The sequence below is a fragment of the Danio rerio genome, chromosome 22 (assembly GCF_052040795.2).
Source record: "Danio rerio strain M-AB ecotype USA chromosome 22, GRCz13ab, whole genome shotgun sequence".
NCBI classification, from domain to species: domain Eukaryota; kingdom Metazoa; phylum Chordata; class Actinopteri; order Cypriniformes; family Danionidae; genus Danio; species Danio rerio.
In genome coordinates, this window is record NC_141042.1 from 8,572,375 (window position 1) to 8,593,792 (window position 21,418).

At 34.1% G+C, this 21,418-nt stretch overlaps 1 protein-coding gene and 1 long non-coding RNA gene across 21 annotated transcripts in view; one reads left to right on the forward strand and one right to left on the reverse strand.

Moving 5' to 3' along the window:
- Positions 1–965: 965 nt before the first annotated feature.
- Positions 966–21,418, reverse strand: part of LOC100334619 (uncharacterized) — a 29,706-nt gene continuing 9,253 nt past the window's right edge. For 4 of the 20 annotated variants that reach the window (XR_015521526.1, XR_015521527.1, XR_015521525.1 and 1 more), the window contains 13 exons: positions 15,971–16,135; positions 14,203–14,523; positions 13,004–13,336; positions 12,313–12,423; positions 11,584–11,613; positions 11,207–11,240; positions 9,702–9,734; positions 9,290–9,319; positions 6,625–6,645; positions 5,837–5,860; positions 5,600–5,623; positions 3,944–4,068; positions 966–2,432 (listed from right to left, as the gene is read on the reverse strand). Coding sequence is in view for 1 of the 20 variants with exons in the window: in XM_087303626.1 (XP_087159752.1) it covers positions 3,986–4,068; positions 5,600–5,623; positions 5,837–5,860; positions 6,625–6,645; positions 9,290–9,319; positions 9,702–9,734; positions 11,035–11,046; positions 11,211–11,240; positions 11,584–11,613; positions 12,313–12,423; positions 13,004–13,336; positions 14,203–14,523 (1,052 nt within the window). In the remaining 19 variants the exon portion in view is untranslated. Of the gene's footprint in view, positions 2,433–3,943; positions 4,069–5,599; positions 5,624–5,836; positions 5,861–6,540; positions 6,646–9,289; positions 9,320–9,701; positions 9,735–11,034; positions 11,047–11,206; positions 11,241–11,528; positions 11,614–12,312; positions 12,424–13,003; positions 13,337–14,202; positions 14,524–15,970; positions 16,136–21,418 lie in introns of all 20 variants that reach the window. The other 16 variants (XR_015521524.1, XR_015521529.1, XR_015521528.1 and 13 more) reach the window with 8 other exon arrangements.
- LOC141380167 (uncharacterized) lies at positions 19,596–21,137 on the forward strand. The gene is made up of 4 exons (XR_015521660.1): positions 19,596–19,652; positions 20,176–20,263; positions 20,362–20,533; positions 20,993–21,137. It is a non-coding gene; the product is annotated as an uncharacterized LOC141380167 (long non-coding RNA).

A 21,418-nucleotide genomic window follows, 5' to 3' on the forward strand; every position in this document is an offset into this window, starting at 1 on the left:
ATTGTTTTGAAAAGCCGACTATATATATATATATATATATATATATATATATATATATATATATATATATATATATATATATATATATATATATATATATATATATATATATATATTATTGTGCATTCCAAGTGATGATGCACTACGGCAGAGTTAAGTCTAATCCGTCAGGTCATAGCAAACAGACTTATTTTGATGTAAATCATATAAATTTAAATTTCATTGCATTATGATGTCAATAATGTGTAGTTCGATAAATTAAAAGCATTAGCAAACAAAAATGAAAATGTAAACATCAAGGATTTTTGTACAAAACCTCTTTTGGTAAATCAAAATGCCTCAAAATAACATTTAAACTTGGACCACATTAATCAATTTTGACTTTATGAATACACAAATTAATGATTTTTAAAAAATATTTGTCATTTAGTTTTTTTGAAAAAGTTTTGTCATTGGTGTTACTTCTGTAGGCCAACTTGGCTGTGGGAACAAGTGGTTGTGATGACTGAAATTTTACATGAGTAATTAAACCACAATTATTGCCACATTGATGACTCAAAAACTAGTGTTATATTTCAAATAATATAGTTTCATTTTAAAATATTAAAGAAATTAAATACTTAGAGCTTAATGCAATCAAAGTAAATGATGACATGTTTCCTTTTAGGGTGAACTTTTCTTTTAAAGTTTATTTAACTTGATGAATAAGTGATGTTTGAAATATTATCTTAAATACTATTTCAACAGGCAACACATCTGTCTAGACATTCTAGTAAAAAAAAGTTGTTGAAATTATTGAACTATTTCGAATTGGTTTAATTATGGGCTATTTAATAAATGAAAATAGGGGAACTGGCCACAAATGCATTGAGTATGCTGTCTTTTTTTCTTGAGTTGTCAATACAGACAATAGATTTTTTTGTAATAATTATGCATATTTCAATAAATAAAATACACACCATCCATCTTCTTTAACATTTATTTAAAAAACATTTTAAACATTCAGCAATAACAACAAAATAATCTTTGGAGACGGTGGGGTGCTTTTTTGTAGTGTACTAGAGTAGTGCTTTATTGCAGATTACTAGAGTAGTGCTTTAATGTGGGAACACGGGTAAAAATTATTAAAAAACAAAACAAAACAGATAATCTATAAAACCATAAAAAGGCCCAGCTATTTATGCATTTACAGATAGTGATATACAGCAACAGCACACATATAAAGGATTCTGCTCTTGAAACCTGCATTTAAATGTTATAGAATGAACAATTATACTCACAGGCTGTAGTAGACGTTACAAGGTGGAGTCAATCAATCCCACAACACACACTTAACAGCTAGAAAATGTCAAAAATACACAGAGTTTGCGCGCCAAAATGTATTTCTGCGTCTCACCACAAGATGGCGGCCATTCAGTGGAATACTGTCAGTAAAACTTTCAAAATAAAAGATTTAATGAAAGTAAGGTTTGCAAACATGACAGAAAAAAATGTTTCATAACTAATAGACAGCTTGCTAAGTTTGATAACACAAACAAACCATATTGTTTAGTTATTGAACACTTAGTGAGCTGTCTATAATAACAAAAACTATGATTTCTGTCATGTATACAAATGTTACTTAAATTAAATAATATTTTGAAACGTCCACTTTGCTTTTTTAGCTTCTGTATGTCAGCCTGGCCATTGCTCAAGAGTTAAGCACATACACAATATGTAATCATATGTATTGTATACATGTCTTATCAATATTTGTTGACAAAAAAAAAAAATCTAAGCTGCAGAGAAGCTGGATAGATAATAAAATTAGTATTCGACTGTATTCTCTTTAGTCATAATCTGAATAGTGTTTCTGGTCTTTGACTCTCATATCTAGTCATTCTCTGGCCAAAAATGGGGGGACATTTGGGGAACATAAGTTTTTAATCCAAAAAATGCAAGTGTTAGTGTACCATAACCAGACCACTTTAAAACCGAAGTGAACACAAAAGTAAATAATGTCTTAGCAATAAATAAATAGGAAAAATGTAAAGTTTCTTAGTGTTTTTCCTAAATGAGGTGAAAAAAAATGTATATGTAGTTTTTCTCGTGTATGATTGTAGTGTAAGGATCTTATCTCATTTTACTTTAATGCTATAATTTTTCTGTCTGAAAATATTCAGCTAAATAATAAATTGAGTACTTTTTTCACATGCCTGACCTCATCTCAAGATCACTCAATTTCACCAGAAATATTCTGAAAACACAGAAAGCAGGCACATATTGTATGTTTAGGTATAGCTGGAGCTCTGATGTTGAAGATGTCACTGATGGATGTGTCCAGTTAAAGTGGACTCTTGCCCTCTTTCTCACGCTCTTTATCCAGCTCAGTTCAACAGTACCTCTCTGTAGTTGTTGATTCAGTCATTTGCTTTGTGGAGTCCTGAGAAGTGCTATGAGTGAAAGAAATCAAAACCATTGTTGACTTGTTATCAAAATACTGTTAAATATACTGTTATAATACTCCACTATATTGTTGTTAATAGTAAAATATGTAAATACTAAAATGTAAAACATGTAAATATATCTAGTTTAGAGATGCATTTGTTTGGCTCAGCTGATAAATGATATAAAAACGATTTTGATTAGTCATTTTGTGATATTATCAGTACATTGTACGAATAAATAACATTTATAACCTTAAGTTAGATTAAGTTTGATCAATTTAAGTAAGTAAATCAAAAGTACACCTAATCAAATTGTGACATAGATTTGTCTGTGAACATCTAATATCTTTGAATAAAACTCGCAGTGTCTTCAGGAACTACCCATAAAGATAAAAGCCTTTGGTTTAATATGAGAAAAGCATTAAGCTTTTGTAGGTGTTTTATTAATTTTCTACAGCATCGGTATTATAATTTTATCCAAAACGGAGTTCAGATAAACTAAATTGAAAAATAGAAATAAAGGACTCACGTGATGCGTTGGAGATGTGGTATAGAAGAAGGTACATTTTTGCATTCTACATGGCTGTGTCCTAAAGTAAAAGTGTTTTGGATCCATTGAATCCATATTCCATTGAATCCAGAGATATGTTTATTGGGCAATTATACAAGTTCTAACCTCCAGCATAATCATGCTATTAAGCTAAGACAAACAAGATATTGGATGCAACTATGATCTGCTGGAAGAGTTGTTTTAATGGAAGTTCACACCACATGCTGAATGGCAGAAAAAAAAGCTCAGCATTTCAGGTGCAGGTGTCTGCGGTTTGCACTGACTCGGTAGGTGCAAAGAGTGTCAAACAGTCGTGTGTGCATGTGTGTATGTGTGTGTGTGTGTGTGTGTGTGTGTGGACTATCCTGTCGCAAAACGCAGCGAAAAGCCTTACATGACGGTAATAGTTCGATTAAGGTGTTTACATGTCTGTAATGCCATTTAATAATGCGACTAAAATCGGCATACTCCACACGTCTTAATTCGATTTCTCTTTAGTTCGATTATGACATTAATCTGTGTAAATTAATCAAAAATCTCTGTTTACAATCAGAGTATTATCTTAATCGCATTAAAATCGAATTATTGACGTAATGTAAACGTAAACCTAGTCAATGACAAATGACAGGCACACATCTCAAACATAATAATAATTAACTTCAGAATTATGAATAGTTGTATTCTGATGTCATTAATTTAGTGTGAATTAATAATCAGGGCAAATTTAAGGTCTGTTCACGTCCACCATTCCAAGTGTATACAAAGGCCTATTATTATTATTATTATTATTATTATTATTATTGTTTTATCATATGTTTGAGAATAACAATAATAATAGCCTACTCTTATTAACCTTTATTTTACATTTAAAGAATTGAGAGAAAATCGTGATTGTCAATTTAGCTAGAATCGTGCAGCCCTAGTCCCGTCTATATCAAAAATATTTAATTGAAAGACAACTGTTTACCTTGTACAACTCTTTCCACTTTTTTCATGTTCTTGTTGAACTTCAGTTGGGTTTTCTGACGAGCATCCTGTCAGTTTCTACACCATCTTCGTTCTGAGGGTTTGGACTGGCAGGTTCTACCATCTCTGATTTCATGACAGCAGCACACACAACAGAAACAGAGAAACGCAAAAAGTTGCCATCAGATCAATTGTGTGATTTGTGAACACCAGAGTTCATTTTGGGAAAAATAAACACAGGCTAATCCCAACCGTAATTGAATATTTCACCACATTTATGTATATAGAAAAAGGATTAGACCTCCTGTGAAATGAATTGTTTTTTAAATATTTTCCAATCGCTGTTTAACAGAGTAAAGTAAGGTAGATTGTGTATTTTAGAGTAAAATAATGCCCTTTCCTAAAATGCACTGAATTAAAGGACAACATTTTTAACTGCAAATACACAAAAATGGCCATTAAACATAAGCCAGGCTCATTGGAAACATGTGCCCAGGACTACCACAGATATGTACCCTGGACTACGTTTTCTTGCAGTTTTTGTTTTCACAAATCCACTAGAGGGTGCCGAATACATTTTTGACAATAGCTGCGTCCCAAATCGCATACTTATGCACTATTCTACGCCATTTTGTAGTATAAATAGTGCAAGTAGTGCGTTCACACTGAAAACTCTAAAAATAATAAGTGCACTTTAATTACCCGGATGATGCACTCATTCAGCCGGTAAAATGAAGTGTGGAATGATGGACACTTCACGCACTCAACGACCGCAGGTTTGCTTACATAGCGGAAGGGGCGGAGCTATCGGACGCACATGTTGGATAACTTTATTTATTTTAGATGGTGAAAGCAAAATTCTCGTACGAGAGTGATTATAGCGCCTCTCGATGGTGAATGCGGCAATACTCACGGTAGGTATTATTTGATAATTCGGTCGTTTATTTCACTGATTTGGCGACCGTCAAACGTCATCAGGGAAACGGTTTGAATTTCCACTTAGTAAAAAACCATTAGTGTGCCATTTGGGACGACACTACATACATATACTATCCTGTTGAGTGTGTAAGTGCATAAGTACATAGTGCATGAGTGCATAGTGTATAGTGTGGCATTTGGGACGCAGCTAATCTCAAATACATTACTGGGCACGTTTCTAGTAAATCCACCAGAGGACGCTGTGTATGTTACTGCAAATCTCACCATCCTTCATCAAAAGCAAACTAGAAGAGAACAGAAATCACAGCCGCGTGCTTCTACAATGACCCTTACGTGTCCTTTTTTGGGGTTTTTTTTTTCCAGTTTTCTGGAACAGTCTTTTATTGGACTCAAACCCTGGTCTGCTCCACTCTACCTCCCAAGTCTAGCATCATTCACAGTGAGCTGCTGAGCAAACCAGTCACACAAGAAATATGTTCCACACCGAGTCGGTAAGCAGTTAGCAGTACTGCCTGTAGTGCTTGTTTCACAAATTAGATGCAGTCGTATGTACAAGCGAGCACATATTTCTCAGTTCTCAAAAATGTACAGTCTCTTTTCCAAAAAGACTGTGTTGCTTAAATTCATTAACGTGGTCTTTGTAGAAATTTCTAGGTTTTAGGAAGGTAACACATTCATTTAAACTCTTCTGTAGCAAAATAAAAGTTCTAATACTTACGTGACTCTGCCTCGCAGACATTTACTTCATGTCGCAGCAGCATATAAACAGAAAAGAGAAGATTATCGGTAAATGAACAGATAAATATCTGAAACACTTTTCAAATCTCATCAAATCTCTCAAGAACAATTTCAGTAATGAGTGTGAACAGTAATTGCAGTGGTGATTAATGTAAAGCATGTGTTAATATTAGTTGATGAAAATGAAAATCTTATGAGTATTAGTTTTAATACTTACATGACTGTCGCTCACCAGCACTTGCTTTTCATAGAAATAGAGAAATGAAAAAGACCTTAATGTAGTTGTTTAAAATGGATAGTTTGACAGATTCAACTATCAGTGGATGAATAGCATGCAAATCAATTCTGCACAGTCGAACACTTGAATAATTATTGACCCAATTCAAACACAGAAAAGTTATTTAACCCTTCATATAATGTTGTGCGATATGGACCTAAAATATCACCATGTTTTCTGGTATTTATTGTGAAATCATTGATTCTGATGATTATTTATATAATTGCACAGAGAAAGACAAAATATTTTAACTGTCCACTGATTTCCAAAGTGGTTTGCTTTGCAAGTCAAGCAAAAGCAACACGCTTTCATGTTTTTTAGCACATTTAATAGCTGATGAATGCATAATCGCATGACATAATTGATGTTTACATACAGATTACGCTGACTCATTTAAATAAATAAAACAATGTCATAAAATATGTTCAACTAGACTAAATTTTTTTTCAGATCCTTCATTGCTTGATTATCATGCATTTTTTTTGTCAGTTCATGAAACCTTATGCACGTTTTGGGTGATAAGTGTTTCTGAAATGTGGTTTAATTACACACAAAAACAATTACACAATGTTATGGATATTGTATCATCAATAAAATTGGTACTCGTTTATTGATGTGTTGTAGAACAAAAAAAGATTTCATACCCATGACATTTCTAGAATGAAGTGTGTCGTCGCACATTGAAGCTCAACACATTTGAACATTGCCGTGTCAGCGGTGGTACTTACAACTGTTCTTTAAGACTTTGCCTTCATTGGATAGCAGCACATAGAAATAGAGGAAACATAAGATTATGATTAGATTTGCAAATTAGCATCCTCATCTGACAAACAAATATTGATCAGCAAACACATGTTTAAAGCATTCCAGTTTGGTCACATATGCATGAGAACCAGTGAAATTTTTCTTGAGTTTTTCTTTTTCATTTTGAGGTGAGTTTTATATGAGACCTGCATTTAAAACAACTGTGAGAGAGACTGAAAATGATTCTGTTGCTGATCACTTTACTATCAACAAACCCTTTGGATTTGAATGCCAATAATATGATTTACATAGTTCGCTTTGGGTGGTACCACAATTACTTGCTAGAAATCTGTTATTTTTCTGTACCAGAAATGACCTCCAACATTTTGCCTGAGACAGTAATATTATAATATTGATAGCTACTAGCAGTAAAAGCATATGCATAGAAAAACTATATGCTTTTACTGCTAGTAGCTGCTAACTTGCCACAATTTCAGCTACAAATATTCTTTAATTTTCTACTCTGGGGGTAAAGTCATCAGTTTTGAACCAACAAAAATTCATTACTTCTTTTATCAGTTTTCAATTTACATGACCTGCATTAGATAAAAGAAGCAACTGCACATACAACAGCACAAACACAAATACTGCTCTGAATCACATAGTCTAGATCTAAATAACATCTCAAAAGCCAGCAGGACAACAGTTTTAAAACACTGGTGCAAAATCTCTTAAGCATTTAGGGGACTTTGAGTAGTGATGGGAAGTTCGGATCATTTTACTGACTCGGATCTTTGAGTCTCGTTCATCAAGATGAACAAATCTTTTTGAGTCATTTCGTTCATTTGGTTCAATTTGCCAAAATATTATTCAAATGTTACGAATTGCTTCCAAACACATCTACAACTAACCCAAAAGGTTGACTGCACGACAAATATGTCATAACTAGAATACTATAAGAAGGATAAATAATAATTCAATGTTTACCTGCTCTTTTGTCTATGAAGGCATGTTGTCTCTTTGCTCAGCTCACCTCTTTAAATGTCAGGGGTTCATTCACGTTACACTGACAGTCACATATAATCTTAATCAATGCACAGTCTGAGCCGATAGGAGCCTTGATCGTTCGTTGTTTATGTGACAGAATGACTCAAACCCGAGGAGTCGAGAGATGAGCGGTTCAATTCTTTTTCCGGCTCTAAACGCGTATGATTGGCCCGTGATGAACGAGTAGTGACTCAGACCCGATAGAGGACTTGAGAGGTGAGCGGTTCAATTCTTTTTCCGGCTCTAAACGTATATGATTGGCTTCTGCCAATGATGAAGACTTGAAATTAACGATACTACCTGCACAAATGTGCACACGCGCGGATGAACGAATCACTCCCTGAGAGGACTCGTAGTTCCCGAGTCATATTGAAGATTCGTTCAAAATGAACGAATCGTTCATGAACGACCCATCACTAATTTTGAGAGCTTCTATAGCAGAATACAACATAAACCATAGATCAAGAGTTCACACTTAGCTGATGATTGATTATAAAGCTTGTTTGGCATGCTGTCCCGGTAGAGAGCCCTGGGCTCCCTCCTGTTAGCAGGGCGAGAGAGGAGTTTGAGCTCAGGTAGATCTTGATATACTACCCCAACTTATTTCTGGCTAATGACAGATGGCTGAGGGATGGCTAAGAAGAGATATATGAATTGCTAAGAGCTTTACTATGATGCCAATTTGGTATCTTCAATTTTCTTAGATTGCAAGATTTTTGGACTGTGGGAGGAAACCGGATTACCCGGGGAAAACCTATGCGAAAACGGAGAGAATGAGCAAACTCCACACAGAAATGTAGGGACTTTACCCAGAGACATTCTTGCTATGAGGCAACAGTGCTAATCCCTGGGCTGCCATGTTGCGTATCTAGAAAGGAGGGCGAGTAGGGGTGGGTGGGGGAAATTCTTTAAGATGGAGCTATTGAAATAATAGAACTTATTTAAAGTGAGTTAGGGATCATCTGATTGGTGAATCAGTTGTGAGCTGATGCAGGACTAGCTGTGATCAATCATAAGCACGTGATTCTCTCCAAATTAGTTTATAAATAAACTTTACTTATATTAATGCAGCTCATGACTAGGCAGTCAAACACTAATTATTATAAACTACTAAATCAGTCACAAGCAGAACCTGTGTTAAGAAATGTTGATACAGAATATGAAGACAACATTTTAATTGAATACATTTCTGTACTGTAGCAGAATGAAGTCGTTTTGTCATCTTTTGCTGTATTAGTTGTAATACGTTCAATGTTCATGTTGATGTACTTTCAATAGAAAAAGAATATTGATTTGGGGGCGGGGCTTACTTTAAACACATTATTCTCTCATAGCAAACTAGCTGAAAGGGGCCGTGGCTAAAAATATTGTAGCTGAAGCGTCAGTGACATCCTCAAAGAAGAGACGCTACTCCAAACACAGAAGCAAAAGCTCAGATTTTTACTGAAGATTAAAGAAGCAAACCTTTTTTTAGTTGATTAACTTAATTAATTGGCCATCTAAACAATAATAATGTGCACCAGCAAAATAAACATTGTAATTTTAGATTTCACACACAATTAAATAAATTTTTTGTGTTTCCGTATCAGCTGTAATACTCACAGATTTGCTCTAGTTCTTCAGCGATCTTTGCTTCAGGTTACAGCAGCATATAAACACAGAAAAGAAGAGATTATCAGTGAATAGACATCAGAAACACTGATCCTTCATGAGCTTCAGTAATGCTGTGTAACCAAATTTTAAAGATGCTTTGTGTTAATCATGACATTACTGTTGATTTATTTTGTTTGAACAATGTTTTAATAATTAAACAATATGCTACACATACAGCTGACTGAGATTCAGACCCTATACATTAATATCATGCATCTTCGTACTGGACAAATCACACACGCATCAATGATTACCAAGTCAAACACACACACACAAAAAACAATCTATAAATGTTAACAATGAAAAACATTTTACATATGAATTGCCCAAATAAAACATGTTATTTTTCTTTATTACTTACAGAGTTCTTGTTTAGTTCTTGTTATCTGGTCATCTGTAACAGTAGCACAGAGAATTGATGAATTGAAAAGATTATTAGTGAATCAACAAATCAGAAATGCTAAGAAAGCGTGATTCTTCCTGTGATTTTTGCATAATAGGTTTTAAGAGCACTTCTATAAAAGGTTTAAACAGTTGTGTGGCAACAGTGTGTGAATATAGCCATCCTCTGAAGATAAAAAAAAAAAAAAAAAAAATTATATATATATATATATATATATATATATATATATATATATATATATATATATATATATATATATATATATATACACACACATATACACACATTATCATACTTGATTAAAACTTTGATTGACATTCTCCCTTTGTACGCGTCATCAGAGGGGGAAAGCCCCACCCATTAGTAACAATCTCTCCCTGATAAGCTTAAACAGCCCTGAGTGAAAAGCAGCCGTCTGCCATTAGAGTTTTTACTTGCTTAAGATAATGTCAGCAACTAAGAGGATTATAAATATGGAGTTTTAGAAAGCTAAAACAAACACTGGAGTCTCCATAAAAATGGAGAAAAAAAGTCCTGTTTTGAATCCGTCCCTTTGATAACGCATGGGCATTGAACAGAGCACAATCTCATTTGAATTTAAAGCGAAAGTCACCAAAACGACACAATTTGGATCAAGGCCTGAAAAGGGCAGTTTTAAAGAGTTATCCAAAATTATTTGTGAGGTATTTTAAAATCGAAACTTCACATACATACTACAGAGACATCGTTTAAGAATTAAAGAATTTAACTTTAAGAATACTTAATTTGACCATAAAGATGTTTTAAATTAATGTATTTACAATTAAAATACGAAATAAAATATCAGTGGGCTACAAAATCCTGGTCGGACTGAGAAACAGAAGATATGCAGCATTTTACTTACAGTACAATACAAAATCTAATTAACAGAATTAGTTCATAAACTATAGTTGAACAATAAAAAAACTATACTGTATCAGTTGTACTTTCACTGACAAACTCTCTATCAAAAACACTAAAAAGAAACTGATTATTCTGAACTCAGGAGTTCTCTTCTGTTGAGACATTTAATTTACATTAAGGACTATCCCACAAAAAATTAAAAATATAAAAGCATAATAAATGCATATAAAATGTGTCAAATGATAGTTACTATTAACCAAAGTAACTGTACTGTAAAGTGTGACAAAGCTTATTTCAAATTGTAGTAACATATCTTACAGTGCATATGTATGTAAATGTATGTATCATTACTGTGACAGCTCTATTTTCAAATAAAAAAGCTATTTCCTGTTTCAACTGCAATACTTACGTGGTTGATTTGCTTCATGTCACAGCAGCACATAGAAACACAGAAATTAAATTATAAATATTAACAATTAAATATAAAACACATTTAATTACAATAACTGTCACACTGTAAAGCTCATTTTCTATATTAGCCCATTGCATATATATATTATATTACATAAGTATTATAATACTTACCCAGTTGCTGTAGTTGTACAGAGATCTTTGCTTCATGTCACAGCAGAGTGTAGAAAAGGGAGATTATCAGTGGATGAACAGATGAACATGACAGAACTGTGTGGCTCAATCATAAGTACATACAAATGTGTGTGTGAAATATGCATGCAAACATTTTCACAACGAAATCTAGATTTATTAAAGCTTATGTACAGCAGAAACTACAGATTCCCATTTGCAATGAGAAGTCAACTTCACATGATTGTGTTATGAATAATTTCTATACACAAAACATGCAGGCTACATTCGGACCATAAATCAGTATAATTTGAACTCTACTGTAGCACAAAAAAGTCATTTGTTTAGTTCTTTCTGGAACAGATGCAATACTTACACAGTTGCTTTATATGCTCTGAAGTGTCATCTATGCGTCACGTAGAAAAAAAAAAAGGAAAGAGTGAATTATCAGTGAATGAACTGATTCTTCAAAAGCTTCTAATAAGCACTTCTTTATCTGCACAACTTTATTAATGATCTGTAATAACTGCAGTAATATATGTGTCTAAGAATTATTTAAATGTTGTTATTATTGACCTATTATGAGGTAAGGGATAAAGTAAGATAAAATAGTATACCATAAAGTATTTTGAACAAACAGTTTAAAATAGTGAGATTTGCCTAAATATAAAAAGATTTAAGATAAATTTAAAGCATCCTGGATTACTAAAACTATTAATTTATTGATTTTGTAATAAATAAATATGCTTCTAGTGCATATAATTAAAAATCTATTCTATTTTACATTTCTAATAACAATTATTGCCTGCAAAAAATGTACACAGATGAAAAATATATAAATACCCAATTGCTTTCAAGGCTGATAATAAATCAAAACAACAACAACATTAATAATAATATAAAAACAACACAAATATTCCTGTTACACTGTTAAAATGGTTATTTCTTAAAAACATTTACATTTTTGAAATGATTAAAATGAGAGGAACTTTTAAAGTTGTGATAAAAAGTTTAAATAATGACACTAAAGATCATAATATACATTTCCACATGACTATTATACAGTAAAGCTTTATTCTGTTATGGTGTCAGCGGTAATACTTACGATTTTTTGTTAATTTGTAGCAGTAGTACAATACAGCAGCAGCAGTAGTAATTCCCAGCAGAAGAACAGTAAGAACAATCCCTGTTATTCCACCTGGAGACAACCCTGAAGCTGAAATAATAAAGACAGTCATTACGAACAGCAGATGCAGCACACGCGCTTGATAAATGTATTGGTCCATTACTCTTCTGCCTTTTGAAGCACCGCGCATAGGAGTGCAGCATTTTTTTAAATGCCATTTCAAGTTAAAACTTACCTTTCACACACAGCTCATCACTGTCAGTTCCACAGCAGTGGACCAATCGGAAGAGCTTTGAGGCGGAGCAACTGATGCAAATTTCAGTTTGCAAGCGCTCTGTAATTGTGGCTGAACACGCTTGTGCTTTATACTGCACTATTTTCAAAGTTGCTACTAATAAAACATTCCTGTTTTATTATTATTATTATTTTATTTCTAAACCATTGCCTCTTTTAGAAGCAAAAACACATTCTGTGTGAATGAGCCCTAACACTATAAACATCAGCACTATATAACCTGATGAAGATCTGATACTGTAATGATGAACACAATTAATAACAAAGTCAACTAATTAAGTCAACTAACATCATGAACACTATCTGAGTATCAAACTTATTAGTGTACAACAAATGTAAGCAAATCTTTTTGACTGCAAATATATATAAAACTCACCAGAGACCGCAACACTGAATCGTGTCAGTAGGGTCTTCCTTTCACCAACAATCTTCAGTTTAAATTCTCCAGCGTCTTCAGTTCTGATGTTCTTGGTGGTCAGAGATCCATTCTTCCTCTCCATCTGCAGTCTGTCTCTGAATCTCCCATCAGGACCACCATAGTACAATATCTGACCGTCTTCTACATCCCATTTAGCTATGAGATGCCCCTCAGCTCCAAACCTCCACAGGATGAGATCTTGTTTCTGGAGTTCAACATCAGTTTGTAAAGTCACAGTTGCTCCCTCTGTAGCTGCTACTGACTTTACTTCATCAGACGTCATTTGAGAATCTGCAACAGTAATTGCACATGCTGAAAATAAACACACAGTTGCTCTTTCCAGCTTATACTGTATGAAGTACATTCACAATAAGAAAGTTTGTTTATGGAAAAACTATTAAAGAAACCCTTGCACTTAATATATGAAGTTACGTTGGTACCTTGAATTCATAGATAAATTGAATAAACTAAATTGGCCTCAGTGTGCGAGTGTGTGTGTGACTGGGAGTGTATCAGTGGTTTATCCCAGTACTGGGTTGTGGCTGGAAGGACATTCGCTGCGTTAAACATAAGCTGGTGGTTTATTCAGCTGTGGAGACCCCTGATAAATAAGGGACTAAGCCGAAGGAAAAGAATGAAAGAATGAATAAATGAATGAATAAATGAATGAATGAATGAATGAATGAATGAATGAATGAATGAATGGGTGAGGCAGTGTCGCAGTAGGTAGTGCTGTTCAAGAAGCAAGAAGGTCGCTGCAAGAAGGTTGCTGGGTCGCTGGTTCGAACCTTGGCTCAGTTGGCGTTTCTGTGTGGAGTTTGCATGTTCTCCCTGCCTTCACGTGGGTTTCCTCCGGGTGCTCTTGTTTCCCCCACAGTCCAAAGACATGCTGTACAGATGAATTGGGTAGGTAGTGTATGAGTGTGTGTGTGAATGTGTGTGTGGATGTTTCCCAGAGATGGGTTGTGGCTGTTAGGGCATCCGCTGCTTAAAAACTTGCTGGATAAGTTGGCGGTTCAGTCCGCTGTGGCGACCCCGAATTAATAAAGGGACTAAGCCGACAAGAAAATGAATGAATAAATGAAATTCTGCTTAATTTGTATTTCAAAGAAAAAAAAGACGATCCAAGATTAGAATATTGAAATCAAAGTTCTCACCTTTCACAATAACTCTGAAGGTCTGTGATTTTGTCCCTGCACTGCTGATACTCTCTACTTCGTATTCACCGTAGTGTCTGTGTCTGATGCTCCAGATTGTGCAAAATCCATTTTGATCCACGGTTAGTGTGTCACCAAACATGACAAGCTTATCATCAGTATATTCAACTCCACCAGTTTCTTTATTGACTGATGCTATACGGGTTCTATTAACTTTCCAGTCAATTAGACCATTTTTCTGCACTTCAATAAAGTTTGTCTTTAGAGTTAAAGAATCTCCCTCAAACACGTTCATTTCCATGGCCTCAACACCGAAAATACCTGCCAAACAAACAGAAAATAAAGGTCATTTTAGCAAATGAAGAAATACAACAAACACTTCCCATTAAGTGCTAGAATTAAAATATTTAAAAACATGTCTGTAAAAACATATAGACCAACAAATGTTTACAGTTTTTACAATCATTACTTTGTTGCAAATTTCAGAATCCTGACGTCACTTTCCCAAAACTCTAGACACAAAATTCAAAACCATTCACAAAATTGCACATTTTCGCAAATGACTGAATACAACACACAGAGATCAGAGATGCTTTGTTCACGTAACTAAAACCACTAATTTTTGTTTTGTTTTTTAACAATCTTTTGGTTACCAGCTTCAGAACCTTGATGTAACTTTTTTAACCCAACACAGGCTTTACATTGTTCAAAACATTGCATGTTCTTTCAATATTTTGACATACAGTCACTGGCCACTTTATAAGGTACACCTTTCTAGTACTAGGTTGGACCCTCTTTTGCCTTCAGAACTTCCTTAATCCTTCGTGGCACAGATTCAACAAGGTACTGGAAATATCCCTAAGAGATTTTGGTACATATTGACATGATAGCATCATGCAGTTGCTGCAGATTTGTCAGCTGCACATCCAAGACGTGAATTCCCCGTTCCATCACATCCCAAAGGTGCTCTATTGGATCGAGATCTGGTGACTGTGGAGACCATTTGAGCACAATGAACTCATTGTCATGTTCAAGAAACCAGTCTGACATGATTTGCACTTTATGGCATGTTATCCTGCTGGAAGTAGCCATCAGAAGAGGGGTACACTGTGGCCATAAAGGAATGGACATGGTCAGCAACAATACTCAGGGAGGCTGTGGTGTTGACACGATGCTCAACTGGTACTAATGGGCCAAGAAAATATCCAAAGTGTGCCAAGCTAAAATCAAGACTCATCAGAGCAGGCAACGTTTTGTAGCCTGTTCTAAGCTGACAGGAGTGGCACCCGGTGTGGTCTTCTGCTGTTGTAGCCCAGCTGCCTTAAGGTTCAACATGTTGTGCGTTTAGAGATGCATTTCTGCATACCCTGGATGCAATGAGTGATTATTTGAGTAACTGTTGCCTTTCTATCAGCTCGAACTAGTCTGGCCATTCTCCTCTGACCTCTGGCATCAACAAGGCAATCACACCTACATTACTGCCACTCACTTAATATTTTCACTTTTTCGGACCATCTGAAGTATGGTTTGCTGTAGTATGTGAACCAACGATCCTGTAAATGCTAGGCTTCTCTAAAGAAATGAATGCAAAATGTGAAGTTTTAAACACTGGAAAGCCTTTGTTAAAAGTTGACTGTTTAGAGTTTTGTGTCTAGAGTTTTGAAAAAAAAAAGTATCATGGTTCTAAATCTGTTAACACAATAATTGAAAAAACTGTAACAGAATAGCAAAAGCATCTAACCAATAATAATAAACAAAAACTTGTTACTTGTTTATTCTAGACAACGTCTTAGTCCTGGGGTTCGTTCTTCGTACGTGGATTACTCAGTTAGCTGGATTCGGATATTGGCGATTTGACACGATCCAGGATCGTTTCGTTCTTCAAAGCTGATCTGAGAGTTGTTGTCATAGCAACAGTTCTGCTAGCTCAAACCTGATCGGAAGCAGGTTCAATTTATATAAACAGGATTAGATCGGCTTAGTTCAAGCAAAGATTATAGAGAAAACATGTACCAAATTCTGATATTTTCTTACAGTAGTAGTTATATACACTTGGGAAAATAGTAAATATTTTAACTATATATATTAAGTTATTAATAAAATAAAGAAAGTTATATATATATATATATATATATATATATATATATTAATAAAACTTATGCAATCTGCACCCTCGAAATGAAAGTACAAAGACTGCCACCTGGTGGTGCAAAGAGAAAACTTATTGATATTAACTTTTTAGATCGCTTTAGTACAATTTGTGTATGCTAATAATAATGCAGAATATGTGACTTTAAAAAAAAAAGAAATAATACATTAATGCAGTCATAAACATGTTTTGACAGTTAATATGCCAGTGATTATGCTTTATAAAAAAAATCTTTTCTAAATGTAGAACTAAATACACTGATATGCATTGAAATACATGACGAATACTGACACATGAAAGTGTAAAGCCGCTCACAACAAATGTGGAAGGTTATTGCGTGTCATTTAACAAACGGTTTACTGCTAATTTGATGTAATTTTGCTCACATGGATAATTGAATATAAATCAGATGATGTTGCCGTCAGCCAATCGTTGCATTGCTGATCATGATTTCGAGGATCGATAGATCTTCACAACACACGCAGCGATCTCAGATCAGTTCATCCAAATATTCTATTCTGATTCGCGAACTTGTTTGAACAACCAACCCTTACAAAAATAGCCTACAGGAATCCTGCAGGATTTTCATTTTTTTCTGCAGGAACCTGCTGGTATCCTGTAGGAATTATGAAATCCTGCAGGACAAATTGACAATATGTGCAGGCAATTCCTACAGGTTTTAGAATCATGCAGTACTTTTTGCAGGAATCCTGAAGGATTCCTTTTTTTCCCTTCATAAAAGCTGCTGTCCTGCAGGAATTCAAAAATCCTGTAGGACACATTGACAATATGTGCAGGAATTTCCTACAGGTTTTTACAATGGATCCAAGCAAGTTACAAATCCTGCAGGATTTTATAATTATTATAATTATTATTAATTATTTGTAGTAATTGGAATGAAAGAAATTGTGTCACTTGTTTTTGGTAGCAATACAATATGAGTTCTAACAGATAAACTTTACAACAAACAAACAAAAAATAAGAAAATAAATACATAAATAAAGTATACAAATAGATTATAGGCAATTATAAAAATCAACCATTACACTAAACCATTCAAATTATGCATTTATGCAAACAAGCAAGCTGTACACTTTTACGTTTCATTTCTATACTTTTTTTTTCATTTATTAAAAATCTGTTTGGTTAGATGCAAAAAAAATAAAAATAAATAAATTAATTAAAAAAAACTGCAAGACCTGTCCTTGAGGTAGATATATGTTAAACGTATGTCTGTGCATTTTATGAGTTCAACAGAGTCTCTTCCTCTTTCTTTTAAAATGTTTGTTGCTGTTATGCTTTATTCTCTGTCTTTTTGACCTGAGCAACCTATTTTATTCTGTGTCCATTGCCTTTTTGTGGCAGCTGGAACTGGTGCCTTTTCTTTTAAGTACACTTTTTACTCCATTTTTATTCTTTAAAAAGAAGCAGGTTAAGGTTATTGTTCAGGTGATTGGTAAACATAATGTGTTTTCTGCAATGTTAGAGTAAATTTAATTATTAAATCAATATAAACATTTGTTAAACATTTTAAATAAAATAAGATATAAATGCTAAATTGAAATTAGATAATACATTGCTGCCAATAATGTATAGGTCTATTTTATACACATAATATATTTACAATATTTTAAGTTAATAATGACTACTACTAATATATGTGTGTGTATTATTTGACAAAATGGACTAGACACATTAAAACAAACATTCTTATAAACAGATTTTTTTCTTACAAAATAAACTATTTGTTTGTGGAATACGTGTGTTTTGATGAATCTGTGCTTTACAGATTTATACAGTCTTTCAAGCTTAAAAAAGACGCTCGTTTTCGCCACCTACTGGCGTAACAGTGTAGTTTACATTATAAACTCCGGTAAAATGAATCATTCAAAGAAAAGATTCGATTCATTGAGATGACTCGCTTCACGTCGCCGATTCGAATGCACGTCAGTCAACTGTCACCAACCGTCTTCTGAAGGTAAAACACTTTTCTTAAGTTATTTTATCGTTAAAGTGCTCTAATAACTGCTCTGTTTTAATGTTAAATCAGTCAATTGTTTTGTGACACCAAAACAAATACTTACTTGATTTTTAAAGTCGAGATCACATTAACAATACTAGTACATTGCTAACGTAATATACTAAGGTCTACTACCGCCCATATAAGAACTTAATTAAAAAAATGACTATATGAAATGATATTTTTATCATTGTTAACATAACCAGTGTTTTATTTAGTATTTTCACTGCTTATAATTGATGCTAATATAGTTTTTTGTTATCTCAGAAATCATTTATCGCTGCGGCCGGACAGCAAACTACTCTTTGGCTGGTAGGCAGGGCCGGATTAACCAATGGGCCTTATGGGCACAGGCCCAGGGGCCCGTGCGCACCAGGGGCCCCTGCGAGGGGGGAGAAAAAAAAGACAATTTCGGAGTGTCTTTTTAGGCTAATTGCAAATAGCGCATCTAGCTATTGAGGGTTTACGCCCATCGATGCCTGATTGATAGAGACAAGATGAGTAAAGAGCAGTGAAGTAATTTCGACGCAGTGGCGCACCTTGTAAGGCACACGGCATCATCTTTTGACGCGATTAATAATAACATCGGTTCGAATCCACCATCAGTTGAACTCGTGCTACTTTTTTTCTCCCCATTACATATCAGATTGGAAATATATTTATTTTTAACAGGAAAGAAACATTTTTTAAAAATAATGCAAATGTGATATAAAGTCACAAGTGTCTCGTGGGTATTTAATAATGTTTAGCCTTATTATAGGCACTTGCCGCGCCTCCCTCTCTTCAAAAACTCTATTGCTAAGACAACTGTATTTCCACTGAGCAAAAAAATCGCGATCACATATTAATATTATTATTATATTTAAATTGCCTTTCTTTCTTTAACTAAACAGAATGCTGTCATTGGTCAAGCGCGGAAACGTCAGTTTTGTAATAACCCGCACTAAACTGAGCGGACTTTAGTGTAACGTTATATCTGTCATAGATCAAAAATGAGTGGACAAGTGGATTTAGCAAACGCGAGAGAAAGAGGAGAGGGGGCATCTTTATTGACGCATTTTCCATACACACCTTCTTTAAACAGACCCGTGATCAGGAGAATGAGAGTACAGAAGAAGACTTTAACTTTAGATGATGAGTAGCTAGCATTAACCAGGCGGAGGATGCTAACGGCAGCGCAGCGCGGACTGGATTCATCGTGTGAGAGACAGACAGAAAGGGAGAGAGAGAGAGGGAGAGAGAGAGAAAGGCCCAGAAGAGGAGAGAGAGGGGAGATAAGAGGTATAGTGTCTGTGATTTCGGATACTTTTAGGTTTATAATCAAGTCTTCATCACGAGAAAAGTAGAGAAAATACAGGGAGAGGAGGAGAGAGACAGTAAATCAGTGTTTGTATTATGAAAGACTCAGATTCATAGAACTCAGATTCATATAACTGGATTGGAGAAGCATTGTGCGTTATATGCCATGGCAATAATATGCTTTAAAGTTTGTAAAAGCAATACACTAAAATACCCTTAAAATATATATATATATATATATATATATATATATATATATATATATATATATATATATATATACATATATATATATATATATATATATATATATATATATATATATATATATATATGTAGTTTTATTAGTATTTTTATTTAATGCTTTGAAAAATAATTTAAATCTTTGCAGACTATAAATACATATGTACTATATATCATTTATTTAAATATGTGGGCAACAAATTATAGATTCATTTTATTTAAAAATTATTATATTATTCTTATTTTTTTAATTTAACTATAGGGGTGCGGCCAGGTAGGGGGCCTTACAAGATAATGTGCCCAGGGGCCCCTGAGTTCTTAATCCGGGCCTGCTGGTAGGCTACATTAAGGTAAAACTGTTGTCATGGATACAGTCAGCTGTAGCCATCAGAATTAATTGTGTGCATTTGTGTGTGTTTATTTATGTCTATATATTTATCTATCCTAGAAAATGGGCAAAACATGAGTCCTAACGTTAGTGGAATGGAGGAAGGAACCATCGACCTATGACATTATTGTTTCTAAAAAGAACCTACTGAAAAACAAATTTGAACCTGGGGATGTTGTGGATGTTGCCTATGAGGATGAAAGTTCACCAGCCACAGTTCTAGACATTAAAGGTAAAAGGTACAGCAAACATCAAGACTTGTGATCATGTGTAGGCATTGGACAATAACCGGTTTCAAGGTTTATGCCTGTTTGGAAAAGTCACGGTTTTATAACCACCAATATTTTCTGCTATACCGTTTCCAAGGTATTTGTAAAGGTTTTTTATGTGTTGTAAAGAAATCTGTGTTTTTGAAACTAATAACGACAGCAGCAGTCAATGATTTATTTTAATTATTTAACCTGACATGTTTGCCGTTCCAAAATTTTTAAAATCTTTCCTAAAATATAATGTGTTTAAGTTGTTGTTTTTTACTCAGATGTTTATAACTTCAAAATAACTTATTTTAGAGCAGTAATCACAATATTGTGATATTTTATCCAAGGTTATCATACCAACAGAAACTTAAATCCTGCCCATGCTTTATCATGATTGAAGATAAGTATTTTCAACTTTATCTATTTCTCTTTAGAGAACAAAGAAACTCTCAGGAAGAGGATATTCAGAAGAGGGGAATTTACAGACGTAGTACAGAAGAAGTTTCCAAACGTACCAATAAAATTTATCAGAGCAGCAGTAAAAGAAAAAGTAAATGATGAGCACAAGTTACAAGTAAGGTAATCATTTGTGCACGCACGCACACACACACGCTCACACTTGTATGGACCCTTTTCACATTTGCGTGTTTTTTAGCAGCAGAAATCATCATAGTTGGTAAACTCCAAGCGCAGTGAATGAGAGAGTACTACGACTTTTTTAAAAAAAATTTTTTACAATTCTATTTGCTACAGAAAACAATGTCAAATTTACTGTCCTGTCCCCATAGACACTTCATTAGATACTCATCGCATTGTTTTTTTTTAATTTGACATAAAGATTGTATTATACATAAATGAAT